This window comes from Telmatherina bonti (assembly GCF_933228915.1).
Source record: "Telmatherina bonti genome assembly, chromosome: 1".
Lineage (NCBI taxonomy): Eukaryota > Metazoa > Chordata > Actinopteri > Atheriniformes > Telmatherinidae > Telmatherina > Telmatherina bonti.
Genome location: NC_136619.1, coordinates 14228982 through 14244982, shown reverse-complemented (window position 1 = coordinate 14244982; position 16001 = coordinate 14228982). Strand labels below are relative to the sequence as shown.

Here is a 16001-nt window from a genome sequence, read left to right as displayed (position 1 = left end):
AACCATGAGCAGCGGTGGCTACACATTCAGCTCACCATCACCAAGTATGAGAAGCGTATCGATAGTGGGTCCAATGTAAGCACTTTGAGTGCCGTCAGTAAAAAAGGACGAAATAAACTGAATCCTTTTATTCTTTCATTCATTTTCCGAACTGCTTAGTCCCATTAAGGGTCGCAGGCAAGCTGGAGCCTATCCCAGCAATGATTGGGTGAGAGGCGGGGTAAAGCCTGAACAGGTCACCAGTCCATCACAGGTACACTGAATCCATTATAATTATATCTGTGCAAGCCACACCAGACGTATCATCCACCATGGTGGAGTGCTTTAAGTCTCGTCTATAGGCCCACTTTTATTTTTTTGGATTTTAAAACTGTGTGAGTTGTGTGGTCCTCTATGTCTTTTTATTTGTTTTATTTTTCCTTTTAATTATTTTATTGGGTATTTATTTATTTTTAATTGTTTAACCTGTTTATTCTTTTATTTTAACAACATTATTAGCTCATTTTATTTTTATTCTGTGCAGCACCTTGGCGACATTCTGGTTTTAAAAATGTGCTTTATAAATAAAGTGGATTGGATTGGATATCATCATCCACACCCCCTCAGGTAGAGCTAATAAAACCAATGAGGACAACACTGACACTGCCTGCTCTGTTAGGATGCAAAGGAGTGTGGAAACAGAATTACTCTTCTTGAGAAATGGAAATTAGACATTACAATTTTTGCATTAAAAAAACAAGACGAAACAATGGAACTCAAAACATCAGTTCTTACACAGCTGAACGACACGGGATTAAATCCCCAAAACAACTTTTAGATTTTGTTGCTCGGAAATGTCTAATAAAGTGTTTGTGTAAAAATTGATTTGATATGCTCAAAATGTTTAACAGCAAGTCTGCTGCAAACATGGGACTGAGGATGTCCGGAAGTCATATAGGTCAAAATTTGAGATCTTTGTGCCCAGGTCATGATCATATTGATAAAAACACGGTTCTGCTCCTTCAACCACAGGGAGGAATCTGTGATGGATTGGGGTTGCTTTGCCTCAGGCAAACTTGATGAGCTTTACAAAATCCAAGGCATACCAAACCACTTCAGATCTCACTCCATCATGCAGTGTCATGCTTCACCTCCAGGAACTTGTTTGATGAGTCTTTGTCATGCAGCAAGACAGTGACCCCCAAGCACATCTCTAGGCGGTACAAAAACTACTTTTAGAAGAAGGAGAAAGATTGTGTGCTATCAGTCATGTCAGGGTCACCCACTGCAACCCTGTACAGCCTGTTTTGGATGAGTTTGACAGAAGGGCTGAATCGTTCAGCCAATAAGCACACAGCTGCTCTGGGAGTGCTTTCCCACTGCATGGAAGGAGATTGCAGTGAGTTTGTAGGGGTGTGATCAAAGCCAAAGGTGGTTAGTTTGAATCAAAGATCTGATGTTTGTAACATTGAACTTCATGTGATTCTTAGTTTTTGCATTTCCTGACAGTTTTGTACAATACCCGTCAAAAGTTCCAGTCATATCTAATTTTCCTATTAAATCTATTTGAAAATGTGTCCAAGCTTTGACTGGTTTGGTAAATCGAAGCTGTGCTGCAAAATGTTTTTTTTTTTTTTTTTTTTTTTGTGAGTGTTTTTCTGCTTGTGGGAGATAACATATTTGTTGTTATAAGTTATAAGGGAGGATTTTTCTTCTTTGGTGGGGGGTTTGGACGAATGAAGCGAGTCTTGAGGTCAGCAGTTAGTAATGATGTACCAGCAGGTCAGCTCTCCTATATGTGTGATGCTTGATATCCAACACGGTCTCCCTGATATCCACCGCTCCTGCAGGTTCTGAGCGGTTTATCTGGAAATAGTGCAGGAACACATCTGAAACAGAACCAGGTGATCTGCAGGGTCCCTCACTGGAAAGTCATGGCTCCTCTCACTTCACATCTGTGACACATCAGTGTCTGTGTGTGTGTGTGTGTGCTGCTTCTGTGTGTATGCAATCCCACAGAGCACAAATGTCTACGGTTAGGTCAACTGAGGTTAAACTTGAACTAGCCTGGTCTAAGTGGAATGTGGGGCAAACTCGGGGCTTTTCTCTGTTTTTTTATTTATTTATTTATTTATTTTTTTAACTCTTTCCAACTCTCACTTCTTCTTTTATTCATGTTGTTTCTTCTCTCTTTTTCTGCTTTGTCTTTGACTTGCCCGCTTTCTCTTCATCTCTTTCCAGCCAGATCTGTCACTGTATTTGCCCCCTCTTCATCCTCCCTGTTTTTGCTCCCTCTACCGATAAACCGTTGAAGGGGGAAGTGAGGTAACTAGGTCAGCCCCAGGTCAATTTTAAAGCAACAAGGCGGCCACAGTCTATGTCCAGAATGTGCCTCTGGTCTCTCCTACTGTCTGTCCATCTCTCTATTCTTCACACACACCTGCACATGCACATACATGCATTCAACAACATCATAAACCATCAAACAAAACATCAGTAAATCATCGCCACCGGCTCATCAGCACTCTAAAACCAGACAAACGGTTGAGTTAGGAAGAGAAATAATCAGTTTACATAAAAGTGATTTAATGGAAGTATAGCAGCGCAGAAGTGTGTTTGATTCCACCTAATGCATCGCGCATTAGGTGTAGGTGTGAAGCCATTTATTTTCATTGCAAGATATTTGAATGATTCTATATTTATGGATACATCTAGAGGGGAAGATTAGATAAAGGTGTCAGTTTAAACTTAACTTGCTAACTGGATTTTTTTTCTTTATTCTTTTAATTGCACTGCTAGCTGTTAGCGAACCAGACTTTTAATCTCCTCAGGGCAAAAACATGAGCTGCACAGACTTGATAAAGCTATGAATGAATGGAGTGATGCAAGTAGGCCACATCTCTTCAAACTGTTGAAGCTTATTTCTCACTGCAGCAGCATGTATAAATACAGAAATCCACCAAATGTGATGTTGTACAGTACGCATATTAAGAGGAAGCAGCTGAACACTAATCGGGCATAACATCATGGCTACCTGCCCAATCTGTCAGGGCTTAGACAAATATGTCCATCGTATTCTATCACATTGGTACATGAGGAATATGGTACCTGGTATCTGATCTGTTAAAATATTCAGGCTACAGTCATGGATGCATATTTATTACTCAGTTAACCTCTCAATTGTTTAATATTATGGCTGTTTGTTGTGTATTATGATGAGTATATGGTGAGTATTATTAAGTAAAAAAGCACAGATAGCAAGAAAATGTTTTGTTCACATCAGATTATCTGCAGTTTTATTATATTTGGCCTTAAGTTATGGTTTTAACTCTGTGACCCCACATGTTGCCCACAAGACTCTTGCCATTGCGGTAAGTGAGCCATAAGTACCAAAGGTAGCTCAGATAAGCCCCAAATATGTTTTCTATTGGGGAGATTGTTGCAAAAGAGCTGGCACTTAATCGTTGCTTTGAAATTGTTTTATTGAAATTTCTGTTTTTTTTTTTTTAATTTATTGAATTAAAATGTAACATTTACTGTTTTATGTTCATATTTCACGTCACTCCACCGCAGTAAATACTGGAAAAAAATTGGGAAAACTCATTTTAAAGCTAAAACAAGCACTTGAGTTTTGGTATTTGCCTCATCTTCCTGTGATCCTAAAACTTCCTACCTGAGTTTTTTTTTTCCTCCTCTCTGTTAACTGTGTCGCCGGCTGGCCAGAGGTGCTAGCTATCTCTACCTGTTATGAATGTATTTTTTATCCCCTTCCCTCCCACTCTTGGAGACCCCTGCAGTGGATCTGTGGGAAAAAATGGCCTGTGTCTTTTTTCAGTAGCTTGAACAGTAATATAGCATGTGTCAGGGAATGGAAAACAAGGCTAAAAAATATGCAGCAAGAAGCAAACTGGTGGAAATGGATGGCTGGGCCTCAGGCTCAGCCTGTAGCTGCTACCAAGGAAGGAAGTGACTCTAATAGTCCACCCCCCCCCCTCACACACACACACACACACACACATCCACCTCTTCTTCTCCCGCTTCTTTTAGTTCTATGTCTTTTTTTTCTAAACTATTTCACTGAGGTCTTGACTTTGTGTTGCCTTTGTTTTATCTGCAAAAAAATATAGGTCACTCACAGTGGCAGAAATCCACACTTCCTCCATTCTCGTGGTCTTAATTTGACCTCCACTTTTTTTTCAGAGCTGTGCAGCCATGGCTACACATGAATTTTTGAACTCATGTACTTTATAGATAAGCTTCATCTATTCCACATTACTGCTGCAGATATTCTTTAGATATTACAGCGGAATAGAGTTAAGGATCCCCAACCAGAGATGTTTTTGTCCAGCTTGTCTCTGGGCCATATCTTGCACCTCCAACATTGACTCAAATTATTCTCTTCTAAACATTTCTGCTTGGGATTGCAGAAAAGATGAGCATTGACATTTTTTTAAATCATTTTTAATTTCCTTTCTTTTTCTCATTCCACTTTTTTCCCCACATCAGGGTATCAAAACAGGAGGCGTTGTTGGTGGCCAGGTCCGGATGCCCGTGGTGATCACGCAGTCCATCAGAGCGCCGGGTAAGACATCAACGCCGCTTCACCATCCAAACATATGTCTCTCTTTCTGCAGAAAAAAAAAGAAGATTGAAGTGAAAAAAAATCTTCACAGGATGAAAGGAAGCTCGCAACTTTCCCATCTTTCAGTCAGGCTGTGTGATAGAGCAAGCGCACCAAGCTCAGCCTGTTTGTTAGGAAAAGAAGCAGCGAAATAGGTTAAACATCAGATAGCCATTAGTGAAACTGTGAATGTTCCCTCAGTGGGCTGTGAGATGTGTAAACAAGCAGGAGCCACTGAGAGAACAGGTGTTTTTCTCCCATCTGCTTATAGAGCCTTCTCAAACATTTGTGCTGCTGCTTACTCACACTGATTCACAAACGCTCTTCCCACTGAAGCCCACAAATATCGCCCCGGCACCAGCCGGGTGTAACGCTCCCCTAAGAGAGCTGCGTGCTCTCAAGTGGTGTGTACATGTTTGTAACTGCTTTTGCTCGAGTGTGTATGAGCTCCTGTGTGCGATCGGAGGTGCATACAAATTTGATCTGCCCCCTTCCCCAAGATTGCCTGCAGTGAAAGATCTGTAGGTTGTTTTATGCCCATAAATTGGAATGCGGGGATAGTTCTAAAAATACTTTTCTGTGCCTCTTGGCGAGGAACATGCCTGTTAAAATCAAGTTTAAATTCACTCTGGCAGTCCTTGTGCCTCTCTGGAAAACGTGTCTCGGAGCAGGATGCGGTTTAGGAGTGTAAGGGGAGCCGGTGAAGCGCAGTAATATTGACAGAGCAACGCTCTCTGCTACCAACCTGGGGAGAGCGACAGTACTGCCCCCACCACACTACCACCTACACACACACACACACACACACACACACACACACACACCCATCCATCTATCCCTGTGAGGTTGACACAGACAGCTGAAGGTAGTTGTTACACAGGATGATATTTGATGCAGATAGAAAGGGACTCTTCAATGATAAAATAACTTTTTTCCTTCTTGTTGAGCTGTTTCTTCTCCCTTTTTACGTCCCTTTACCGTCACAGGCACGATGGGGAAGGGAGCCATCATCCAAGCAGGCAAAACTCCCGTGGGGCTGCCTGTTCAGATTTCTGGGAATCAGAAAAACAAGCTCAACGACCCTGGAGGAGGCTCTTTCAGGTACATCTCCTCTGGCTGTTGTTCCTGTCTGCCGTCACATGGGGGCAGCATTTCTCTAAGCAGATTCTCCATGACTACAGGCTACACTCTCAGCTAAGGCTACGACTGTTTATCCGAGTTGCCTGCCTGGCCACCTGGCCGCCTGCCTGCCTTTTTACCCAGCTGGTTGATCGGTGGTCCTTTCTCAGTGTGCCCAACCTCACAGCAACACACCGCCAACCAATAGATCACCCTCACACTCGCCCTCCTTGTGTCAGTGTCACAACTCATTGGCAGGATTGCAAATGAGCTAAATCTTAATTTAGAAAAAAGATAATTGTGTCCAGATGGTTGGAATTTCTGGACGCAGTTCTGAAAATACCTTTTGGTTAAGTCAAACATGCAGGATTTAGCCTCCAGCTTTGCTGTCTTTCTGGTTTCGTCTCTGCTTCAGGTGGGTCTTTGTCTCAAAACATAAAAGCTTCATTGCCCACATGCTGCCCTTTGTGGTCTATGTTTTGTGCAAGTTTTGTTATTCTGCCTGTGCAGCATTTAAATCCTAGTGTGTTTGTATATGTTTACATATAAATCTACATTTCTCTGTTTCTGCCCCTTGCTTGGGCATATCCAAGAATATTTATGGATGTGTGTGTATGCATATATTGACGGGAACAGGAGGTTCAGTATGACCCCGGTGTGACTGGGCCACAGCAAGAAGAGTCTGGGTCACATGGGCCAACGGGTTCATGATAATGGCTCCCATCTCCTGAGGGCAAAGGCAGCGCCTGGGGCTTTGATTGATAAACCAATAAATCTTTAGCTGCGTTGGTAATTAAGCTGCCAGGCTCGCTTGTTACTGACGACCTTCCTCCCCCCCGCGGTGATCACACTGGCACGCCACGCGAATGCACTGGTTTCAACATAAACCCAATAAACCCAGCAACGCTGTCCCAAAAGGAAAAAAAAACAAAAAACAACTCACTGACATCATGTAAAATATTTCTTTTGCTCCAGACCAGGTTGATTTTTATGCTGCTCTCCATATTTGTTACACAGTCCAGCATCTCTAAACATCATCCTCGCTTCCAGGTAGCCGTCTCCTCATGAATGAAAATCCATTGTTTTCTTTTAAATTTCCATTTTTACTTTCAGTCACATTTGAATGAGCTGATCCTTGGTGCCAGCTTAGACCTTCGCAATTAATAAAATAGTATTTTCATTTACAATTTTGGCTCCCAACAATTATGGAAAGAGAATAATTGAGATAAAACAATTATTGTTGCTGCAGCCTTTGAAGCAGTGGCGCTTTCATTTTGTTCTGCGTGATTAATCCACTGGATTGTTGTGCCTTCGGCCTTTCCTGAAAGGCCACACTCTCCCTGCAAGGTTGGTTCTTTCAATGCAAACTGAAATGATTGGAAAATAGTTTGTTTTTATTGAATGAAACCCCCCCCCCCCCCCCCCCCCCCCCACTGATGTAAATTTTTGAAATGTTGACTTAATGCTCAATGTTTCCAAAGTTAGCAAAGAAATAATTTACTGTAACTGCCATTATACTAATGATAACCAGTATTTTAGCCACAATGATGTGAGCAATCAGTGTAAAATGTCTGGTGACAGCTACCGTAGCAGGAACTAAGAAAAAATTTGAGTACTTTGGCAGGTGTTTTTCTGTACTTTTCTAAACCACATGATGATGTCACTGTAAAAATAATCTAAATTAACTTTACTTTAGAAACAGAATACAAAAATATGTACTGAAGGTTGCTGGAAGCAGCAGGACCAAGGGGTCTTTGGCTTCCCACCTCATCTTTCTGTCCCACATTCATATTAACCATCATTGTAACACTTCAATTCAACTTTATTTGTATAGCGCCACTTCACAACAATGGTGTCACAGGTCACTTTACATACACGAATCAACATACACATCATTTCGAGCCAATTCATACATATCCTATAATAGAAACCAACTGATTGCATTGAGTCCTGACTTTGATCCAATCCCCCATCCTGAGCATGCAAGCGGTGACAGTGGGAAGGAAAAAACTCCCCTTTAACAGGAAGAAAACCTCCGGCAGAACCCAGCTCAGGGAGGGCAGCCATCTGCCTCGACTGGTTGGGGTGGAGAGGACAGGGAAGACGGATCAACATGTACAACTGCACTTAATCAGGAAGACCTGCGGAAAAAAGGAGAAATAAGTTAGAGATGGCAATATTGGCATATATTTATACATTAATATATTAGACAAATAGAGCGAGGTACTTCTCAGTGCATCAGGTAACATCCCCATTGCTACATAAGTAATGGCTGGCTAGACTACCCATAACTATAAGAGCAATGAGCATAACCTGGACTTCTGAGTTAATCTGTAATACTTAAGAGTTGCTCAGTGTCTTCTCTAGTTTTGCAAAAGAGTGTGCATTACACACACTCCACGTTCAGATTTGAGCGTATTTGTGTGTAGAACGTCTCAGTTCTGCAGACTTGTACACAGTTTGTTGTTTGTTGTCACTTCTCTCACCTGAGGATATAAACATGCTGGAACAGAGCCCAGTGTTACAGGATGATTTATCTGAAGACTTACTACCTTCACATTGTATCAGAAACCTGTAACTTACACATCATGAGTTGCACGTCAGGAGAAGCAACGGATATTTACGGAAAATTTAAGTTAGGTTCCTTTAAGACATTTCTAGAATATCTTCTAGAAATGTCTTAAAGATATATTCTAGATTTCATCGTTAGCTTCATAAGTCAGGGAAGGTACTTTGGTGACATTTGACTCACTTATAAAATGAATAAAGGGATTCTGATAAAACAAGCAACAAAAAGTAGAAGCTATCAAAAACATTTCTCCACAAGTCTCCACAAGTTCAGTCAGAGAAACATTTTTGACCTTGTTACCGTGACATGAAGCAACAAATTGGAAAAAATATAACCACATGTGGACTGTAACGAAAAAGAGTGGAAGCCAGTCCGATCAGTCAGCATCCAACTTGCTGTCTTCCATCCAGCCTGCACCATGTTCAGCTGCAGTCTGGTACTGATGTGTGTATGGCTGTCACTCTGAACCGCTGGTCCCAGCGGGCCAGCTGTAGCACAAACACACACAAACTCACTGCAGGGCTTGTGGGGTTTCCAATGTAGCTACAGACTTCTGTGTTAAGTGCTTGTGTTAGTGTCTGTGTGTGTGTGTGTGCGTGCGTGCGTGCGTGCGTGCGTGTGTGTGTGTGTGTGTGTGTGTGTGCACGTGGGTTACAGCACAGAGTAAAAGCAGCTGTCTCTGTGCTCCCCGCTTTCCTCCTACCCTCCTCATCTCTCTGTAAACACTCAACATCCGCTGTAATCACTGGCAAGCCAGCCGAGGCCCTCAGTCCTCTGCCAGCCGGCAAGCTCAGCCTCAGCCCTGCAAATCCAACCTCGTCCTGCATGTTGGACATCCATTTTGCGTGTTAACACACAAAAACTGGCCCTGTTGCATGTGAATGGATTAAAAAGGGAACACAAGTTTTGGTAACTTGCTGTTATGTGATGCTTTTTTAAAAAAAAAAAGTTTTTTAACAAACAGAACTTAAAAGCGGCCTTGCAAAAATTGTTGACTTTGGATCACAGACGCCACAAGATTAAATTATTTCCTGATCTGGATGCCATGCCGCTTTGAAGAGGCTGTGGGCTTCCAAAAACATTTCAAGTAAAAAAAAAAAAAAACACTAGATGATCTGAAATACTGATTGACTCGTTGAACCTAATGAACTTTATTTGCCATAAGAGACCATTTTACAGTGAGAGTGAGTGGTTCACTGAATTAACAGTCACTGAATAAACATCTTCATGTATTTGGTCTGTTTCTGAATTCTTTGGGTTTTTCTTAAGGCTCCCATCTCCACCACAGCCATTTGGGTCACATATCCCGTGAGCTGCCCAGCAAACCTCAGGCTGCTTTGAGGAGAGTACTAGTGGTGCATGTCCCTCAGCATAGGCACAACATCATGCACAGCCTGGATGTTAGTCACAAAGATCAATCAGGCCCCCCTGCCAGGGTACAGAGACCTTTATCCACAGAGGTGTGGAGGAGGGTGGTGGCAGGCACCATTAAATCTAGGGACACAGGAGATCTGGATGCACCCCACACACTCACACAGGCACCACCTCTAAATGGCAAGTGCAGTCCTCCCACCACCACCTTTGGCATGCCCTCGCCGAAGCACAAGCTTGATATGGAAATGACATGCATATGTATTCATGTGGCCATCGGCTTGATGTCCCGGAGCAAAGCCGAACCAATAACTGAGAGGCTGCTCTTTAGTTTCCATGGAAGCTAATTACATCTGCTTTATTAGTGCAGAGGTACAGCCGGGAATATTTTGCATTTCATATTCCATTCCCTGCTTTTAATGTCAGACCTGTGTATGGCTTTCTTATTTGATTTGAGCTGTGGAGATGTCAAACAACCCTGAAACCAGGCCATCAGAGAAGAAGAGAAGGTCACTTCTCTCGGATACTGTTTGATGTTTGGTGCACTGTAGTTATTTACCTGCTGCCAACTTGTAAATTAAATCTAGTTGACTTGATCTTCATTACTTCTGCTTGCTGTAAATTGTAAAAGGTAAAAGAGCAAGATATTTAATTTTATCTCTGTAATTGAGAGCAGATGTAGCTGTACGGGGTGTAGCTTGCTTTTGGTTTAATGTTGGGAAACCGTAATGTTTATTACAGAAGGACACCGTGCTGATCCAGTATTTAGATTTCACAGACATCAAATGATGGAAAAGAAAGAAAATATGGAAAAGATTTTCTTTCAGGTCAGACAGAGGTGAATATTTTTTTCGGATAAGATGCTATAGACTCGTGCATGCGTGTGACTGCCCAAGAAAGTTGGATGAGTTAATTCGCGTCAGATATTTTAAATTCTGGCAAAATAGCTTGCATAGAAGCATATTACAAGGCAGCTTTGTCTGCTAAACTAGCCCAGCTTGCAGACAAAGAAAATCTAGATGCAAATGGGAGAAGGGACAGATTGGCCACATTTGAATAGATTTCACTGATTCTTCTTTTCTAGGACGATGAATGAAGACAATCTTGTCCAGAAAAGTGGAAAATCTTAGCTTTCTGATAAAGTGAATGACCATTTTAGATGTTATAGTTTTTATATTAGGCCAGTTTAAATAGGGTAATGTTAATAATACACTTCCAGGGCCCACACATTGTCAACATGTTGGGCAGTAGTGCTTACTTTGACAATTTTCCAGCAGTAGTCTTCCTGCAGCATCCTACTCGGACCACTGTCTTTCAACTTTCCCCTCTTGTCCACAGACCAGCAATAGTCGAGTACAGTTTACGTTACTTTCTTTGACCGAAACAGTCAAACATGCAACAAATCTCTGTCATTGTCCTAATTATTTCAGGAAAGATGACTCTACATGCCAGTTTCAGTGGATTTGGTTCACCGCGGTGACAAGGCACTTTCATCCCCAAAAATCACCTTTTCTTCCAGAGATAATGCTAAAATCAGGATTTTGAAATGGTACCAGTGAAAGCTTTGGTTTTAGAGAGCCGATGATAAAAATTCTAAATGTAAGGCTTTGAAACTCTCAGAAACTTCATAATTAAGGAAAAAAATTGTGCTTTAGGTCGATTCTGTTCACCTATGAGACAAGGCACCTGTACACCCGAAATCATCTTCTTTCGCTAAGATTATGCCAAATTTGGACTTTTAATATAGCATGAATGATATCTTTGTTTTTTTTGTTTTTTTTTATTGCCATTAAAAACAAAAATACATAGATTAATGTGCATTACCAGTCAAAAGCTTGGACACATTTTCCCATTGGATTCAGTGGAAAACTCTATGAAAAAGTGTTGGTATAAGAATTAATATCGATGATACTAGCCCCTTCATTTTCTTGATATCGGATTGTTATCAAATCTTTTAGTATCACACCGTCGCACAGAGAAAGATGTGACGCTACACACAGCATGCTGTGTTTATGAAGATAAATATGGATGCTACACTTGTCTACATGAGGTTCGATGTTGTTAAAAGGGCTAACAAAATTATGTAAATTTTTATGTACATATTTTGTACATGGTTTCCATTCAATTTTGCTGTGTCCTGCCTCCTCGACCGCATTATGTCTTTCTCACTTCACTGACATAAAAGCCAGTTGAATTGCAACATGACTGTTCAGACTGATGTTACTTTGAACAAAAGATCTGATATGAATGCGATATAATACACCACATGCAAAAGTGGTTTGGGTTGGATGTAAAAACAAACAAATGGGTTTCTGCTATTCAGATGGTCATAAAAAAAATCAGATAAGGGTTCACAGAGGTGCAAAAAAAGTTGGATTTGAGAGACAGTTCCTTGCATTGTGAACTTAGCATTATATACTGTTTTGGTATGTTTCTGTAGTCGTGTCATAGCACCACTTGCAGGCCTGGCAGACATAATGGAGTGTCTTTAGTGGTTTTGTCACACACACACATCTCCTCCTTTCCACTTCCATCTCTGTGAGAACGGTCGTCTAAGATTCTTTTGTTTTTCTTTCTGCACACTTCCTCAAGATTTGAAATGGATAAAGGAGATTATGTTATTTATTGATTTTAATCTGGGTTACCGGCTGCACGGTGGCACAGTGGTTAGCACTGTGGCCTCACAGCAAGAAGGTCACGGTTCAATCCTTAGCTGGGGAGGGGTTTGGTCAGTGGCCTTTCTGTGTGGAGTTTGCATGTTCTCCCCGTGTATGCGTGGGTTCTCTCTGGGTACTCCGGCTTCCTCCCACCATCCAAAGACATGCATGTTAGGTTAATTGGTCACTCTAAATTGCCCCTAGGAATGAGTGTGAGCGTGAGTGGTTGTTCGTCTCTGTGTGGCCCTGCGATGGACTGGCGAGCTGTCCAGGGTGTACCCTGCCTGTCGCCCAAAGCCAGCTGGGATAGGCTCCAGCTTCCCCGCAACCCTGAATTGGAATAAGCGGTTCAGAAAATGAATGAATGAATGAATCTGGGTTACCTTAGCTTGAAGAGCCATGAAGAACCAGCTTAAATAAATACAGCCTGTTTGTAAAGTCAGTGTGCTATTCATGTAGTATAATGTATTAATATGTAGTATAAGGTGTAACAGTGGCTTATATAAAAAGTGGATAGATGGCTAGCTTTTCTACTTCACCATTTTTAGTTTCTCATATGCCAACCTCACAATTCCTCCTTTTCTACACAAGATAGAGGCTATCTTTATGAAAAACAACCTTTTTACTCAAATTAGAAGAAGTAAGAACATTTCAGAATTGTCTGCCAACCAGTTTCTATGTCCAGTTTGCCTACTTGCTGTCACCTTTAGCTGACAAAGCTCAAAATGAGCTGGAATTGTGTGGGTTTTTTTTTTTTTTTAAGTTTAGCACTTAAACACTAATTAAGTGGTAATTCAGTTTACAGAGACAGTGGGAGCCATGATCCTTCATTGTTGTCCTGAACTCTTCAAAGCATGTAGGCTTTGCCTCTCGTTACACAGATTCAAGTTACGCAGATGTTATCCAGTGGAGTTACAGGTGAAGCTATCTGTAAAGATGTGATGAAGCGGAGTGCAGAGCCTGAGGTGCAGCACAGGACAAAATCCTCGGCATGTATCGCTGCTTGTGATGTTGTGGAGATTATCTCTGTGAAGGTCCGGTTTTAGTGCTTGGAGAGAGAAGGTAGAGGTGTATGAGGCTCAGGGAGCTACTCTAATTGTCTTTGTCAACCTCCTGCCGTGGTGTCAAGTTTCATATCAGCTCTCTGTTGCCGCACCAAGGAGCAGTAGGGCCTCAGCAGGGTGGAGTTGGCTCATGGTGTGTGCCCACACTCCAAGACGCCTGAAAGAACCCGTGGCCTCGCGCTGCACACATACACACACAAAAGGATAGCGACACACACACAAACAAGCTCTGTTGTAACTAACAACAGTGGTGTGAACGTAAATGACTGTGGAGGTGAGCCAGTGTGTGGTGAGAGGCCACTCTGTGTGTGTTCTGTGGCTCTTTCTGTCAACGCTGTTGCTTGCTCTGGGCAAGTCCTACAAGCTAAACATGTCAGTGCTCTGCTAACTTAGGCCACAATCAGAATCACTGCATGCCAAGTGTCATGTTTGCTGATTTGGGGAGGAGGGGATTCTTTAGACTGCTGACTCACAAAGAAACACAGCCCAATGTAGGGACTTTTCTTTTCTCAAATCCAGCTACCTAAACACTGCTGCAGAAATAAACACGGTCTCTCCTGAGATGTAGTAACACATAAATATTGTGGAATCAGCATTTTACATGTGAGAAATGATCAGTGCATCATGGAAATAAATCTTAAGGTGCAGAGCAGTGTGTAAAAGTTTGTTGACCAGAGTGTATTTCCAGTCCTCAGGAGCATCTTTACCAAGCAAAACTCCTACCAAATGTCCTTTATTTCTCTGCGTCTTGGTGTTGACGCTAATACACTCTGGAATGGAAAGTGTGCCATTATGACCAAAATATTACTCCTTAAATGTAAGAAGAAAAACCTCATGCATGATTTTCTCCAGGCAAGTATTCATGAACGAAAAAGCAAAACAAAACACTACAATCTCCCAGAGAGAAGGAAGAAATGCTACATATAGTATCTCAAACCTTAATACAACTTGTTTTAATGGGAAGATACACAGATGGAAAAGTGTTCTTCCAGAGAGGCCAGTCATCTTTTTCAATATATGTGTGTGTGTGTGTGTGTGTTTTCTTATCTGGTCTCCTGTGTTGTCGTAGATCAGGGGTCGGCTATCCGACCAAGGGACAAATTCAGACCAACTGAATGGCAGATCAAAATGACATATTCATCAGGGAAAACCTGTTTATGTCTGCCAGGCCTGCAAGTCTAAACACAACTTCATAATATCCACACCATGTTATCCTGTACAAAAATGTTATTTAATAAAGTTAAGGATTCAAAATCAATTGAACTAACTACAAACTGTTATTACTGTGTTACTACTCTGGCTCCACGCTGTGTGTTCAACCTGGTGATTATGAGGCTGCTGTCTTCAGTCACCCAGTCACACACTGTCATTTCAGACATTCATTCATTCGTTATCCGAACCGCTAGTCCGATTAAGGGTTGCGGGGGAGCTGGAGCCTATACCAGCAGTCTTTGGGTGAGAGACAGCACACACCCTGGACAGGTCACCAGTCCATCACAGGGGTGTCTTTTCAAACATAACACTAATAATACTTCTCTGAGCCTAACTTACCTCGTAATCATTTTAAGGACATTTACTGTAATGATTTGGCTGTCTCATAAGCAGAACTTTTGATTTAATTTAATTTAATTTAATTTAATAGTTTAACTGTTTAATTTAACTGTTTTTAAAACTAGCAGAACTGTTTCTCAGACATAACTCTCTGTGCCCCCCCCCCCCCCCCCCCCCCCCCAACCACCAACCCAGCCGACGTGCTGCCGCTGTCTCACTCTCCCTCTCCAACTCAACGTTAAATGGGCCACACTGTTCTTTTAACTCAGCGCTGACAGCTCCGTGTCTCTGCACATTGTCAAGTAGCTCTTGCAATCAGTTGACCAATCATTATAATATAATCTTGGGACAAAATGGGCCCTCGGTCAATAATACCTTGCCTGCCAGTTGCTGATCACTCACCTAGATGATCCGGTAATAACAACATGTAGGCGTAAAGTATAAACTGGAGTCCAAAGTGGGACAAATAACAGGCGTACTGGTTGCAATGTTTTTGGTGCTCAAAAACAAGCGAGTATAAAGACTAGCATTAACTCTGTTAAGGGCATTTTTGATGTAATTTTTTTTTTTTTTTTTTAAGTGGGGCTGCATGATGCACTTATGAGTAATCTGCGATCAGAGGTTTCCTGACAGACAAGCTGAAGTCTTCTGATCAGAACAGAATTACAAGAATAGAAAAAAATACCATCAAAAGCCACTTGAATCCTTAAAAAAATCACAGTGTTTTGAGTAAAAGCTGTATTGTGAGCATTTAAACAGAGTCCCTGCTTCATCAGACTCTTTCTTATATTTTGAGTTTGAGTTGTTTTAGGAGGTGAAAAATGGGCTTTTCTGGTTCCTCCTGTTTGGAGTAGCTTTAGCTTTAGCTCATTTTTTGGTAAACTGTTCTCAACAGAGAAGATTGTGATCACTAAACTAATACCCTGACTGCCCTTCACTATTGCAAACACACAGTAGTAGAAACAAGTAGAAGTATTTCTAACAATTTGAGACATTAAAAGCAGCAAACAAACAGCTTTGGCAGTTCAACCGCTAGTGATTTCATCTGTCGTATCAAAGACAGTTTGCAT

At 41.7% G+C, this 16001-nt stretch overlaps 1 protein-coding gene across 1 annotated transcript in view; it reads left to right on the top strand.

Annotated features, from left to right (window-relative positions):
- The window catches only part of LOC306769714 (transcription initiation factor TFIID subunit 4), a gene marked incomplete at both ends in the record, with an annotated part of 95984 nt that overhangs the window by 20722 nt on the left and 59261 nt on the right, over positions 1 to 16001 (top strand). The window contains 3 exons of the mRNA XM_079258409.1: positions 4486 to 4561; positions 5587 to 5701; positions 9577 to 9920. Of these exons, the coding sequence (XP_079114535.1) occupies positions 4486 to 4561; positions 5587 to 5701; positions 9577 to 9920 (535 nt within the window). The remainder of the gene's footprint in view (positions 1 to 4485; positions 4562 to 5586; positions 5702 to 9576; positions 9921 to 16001) is intronic.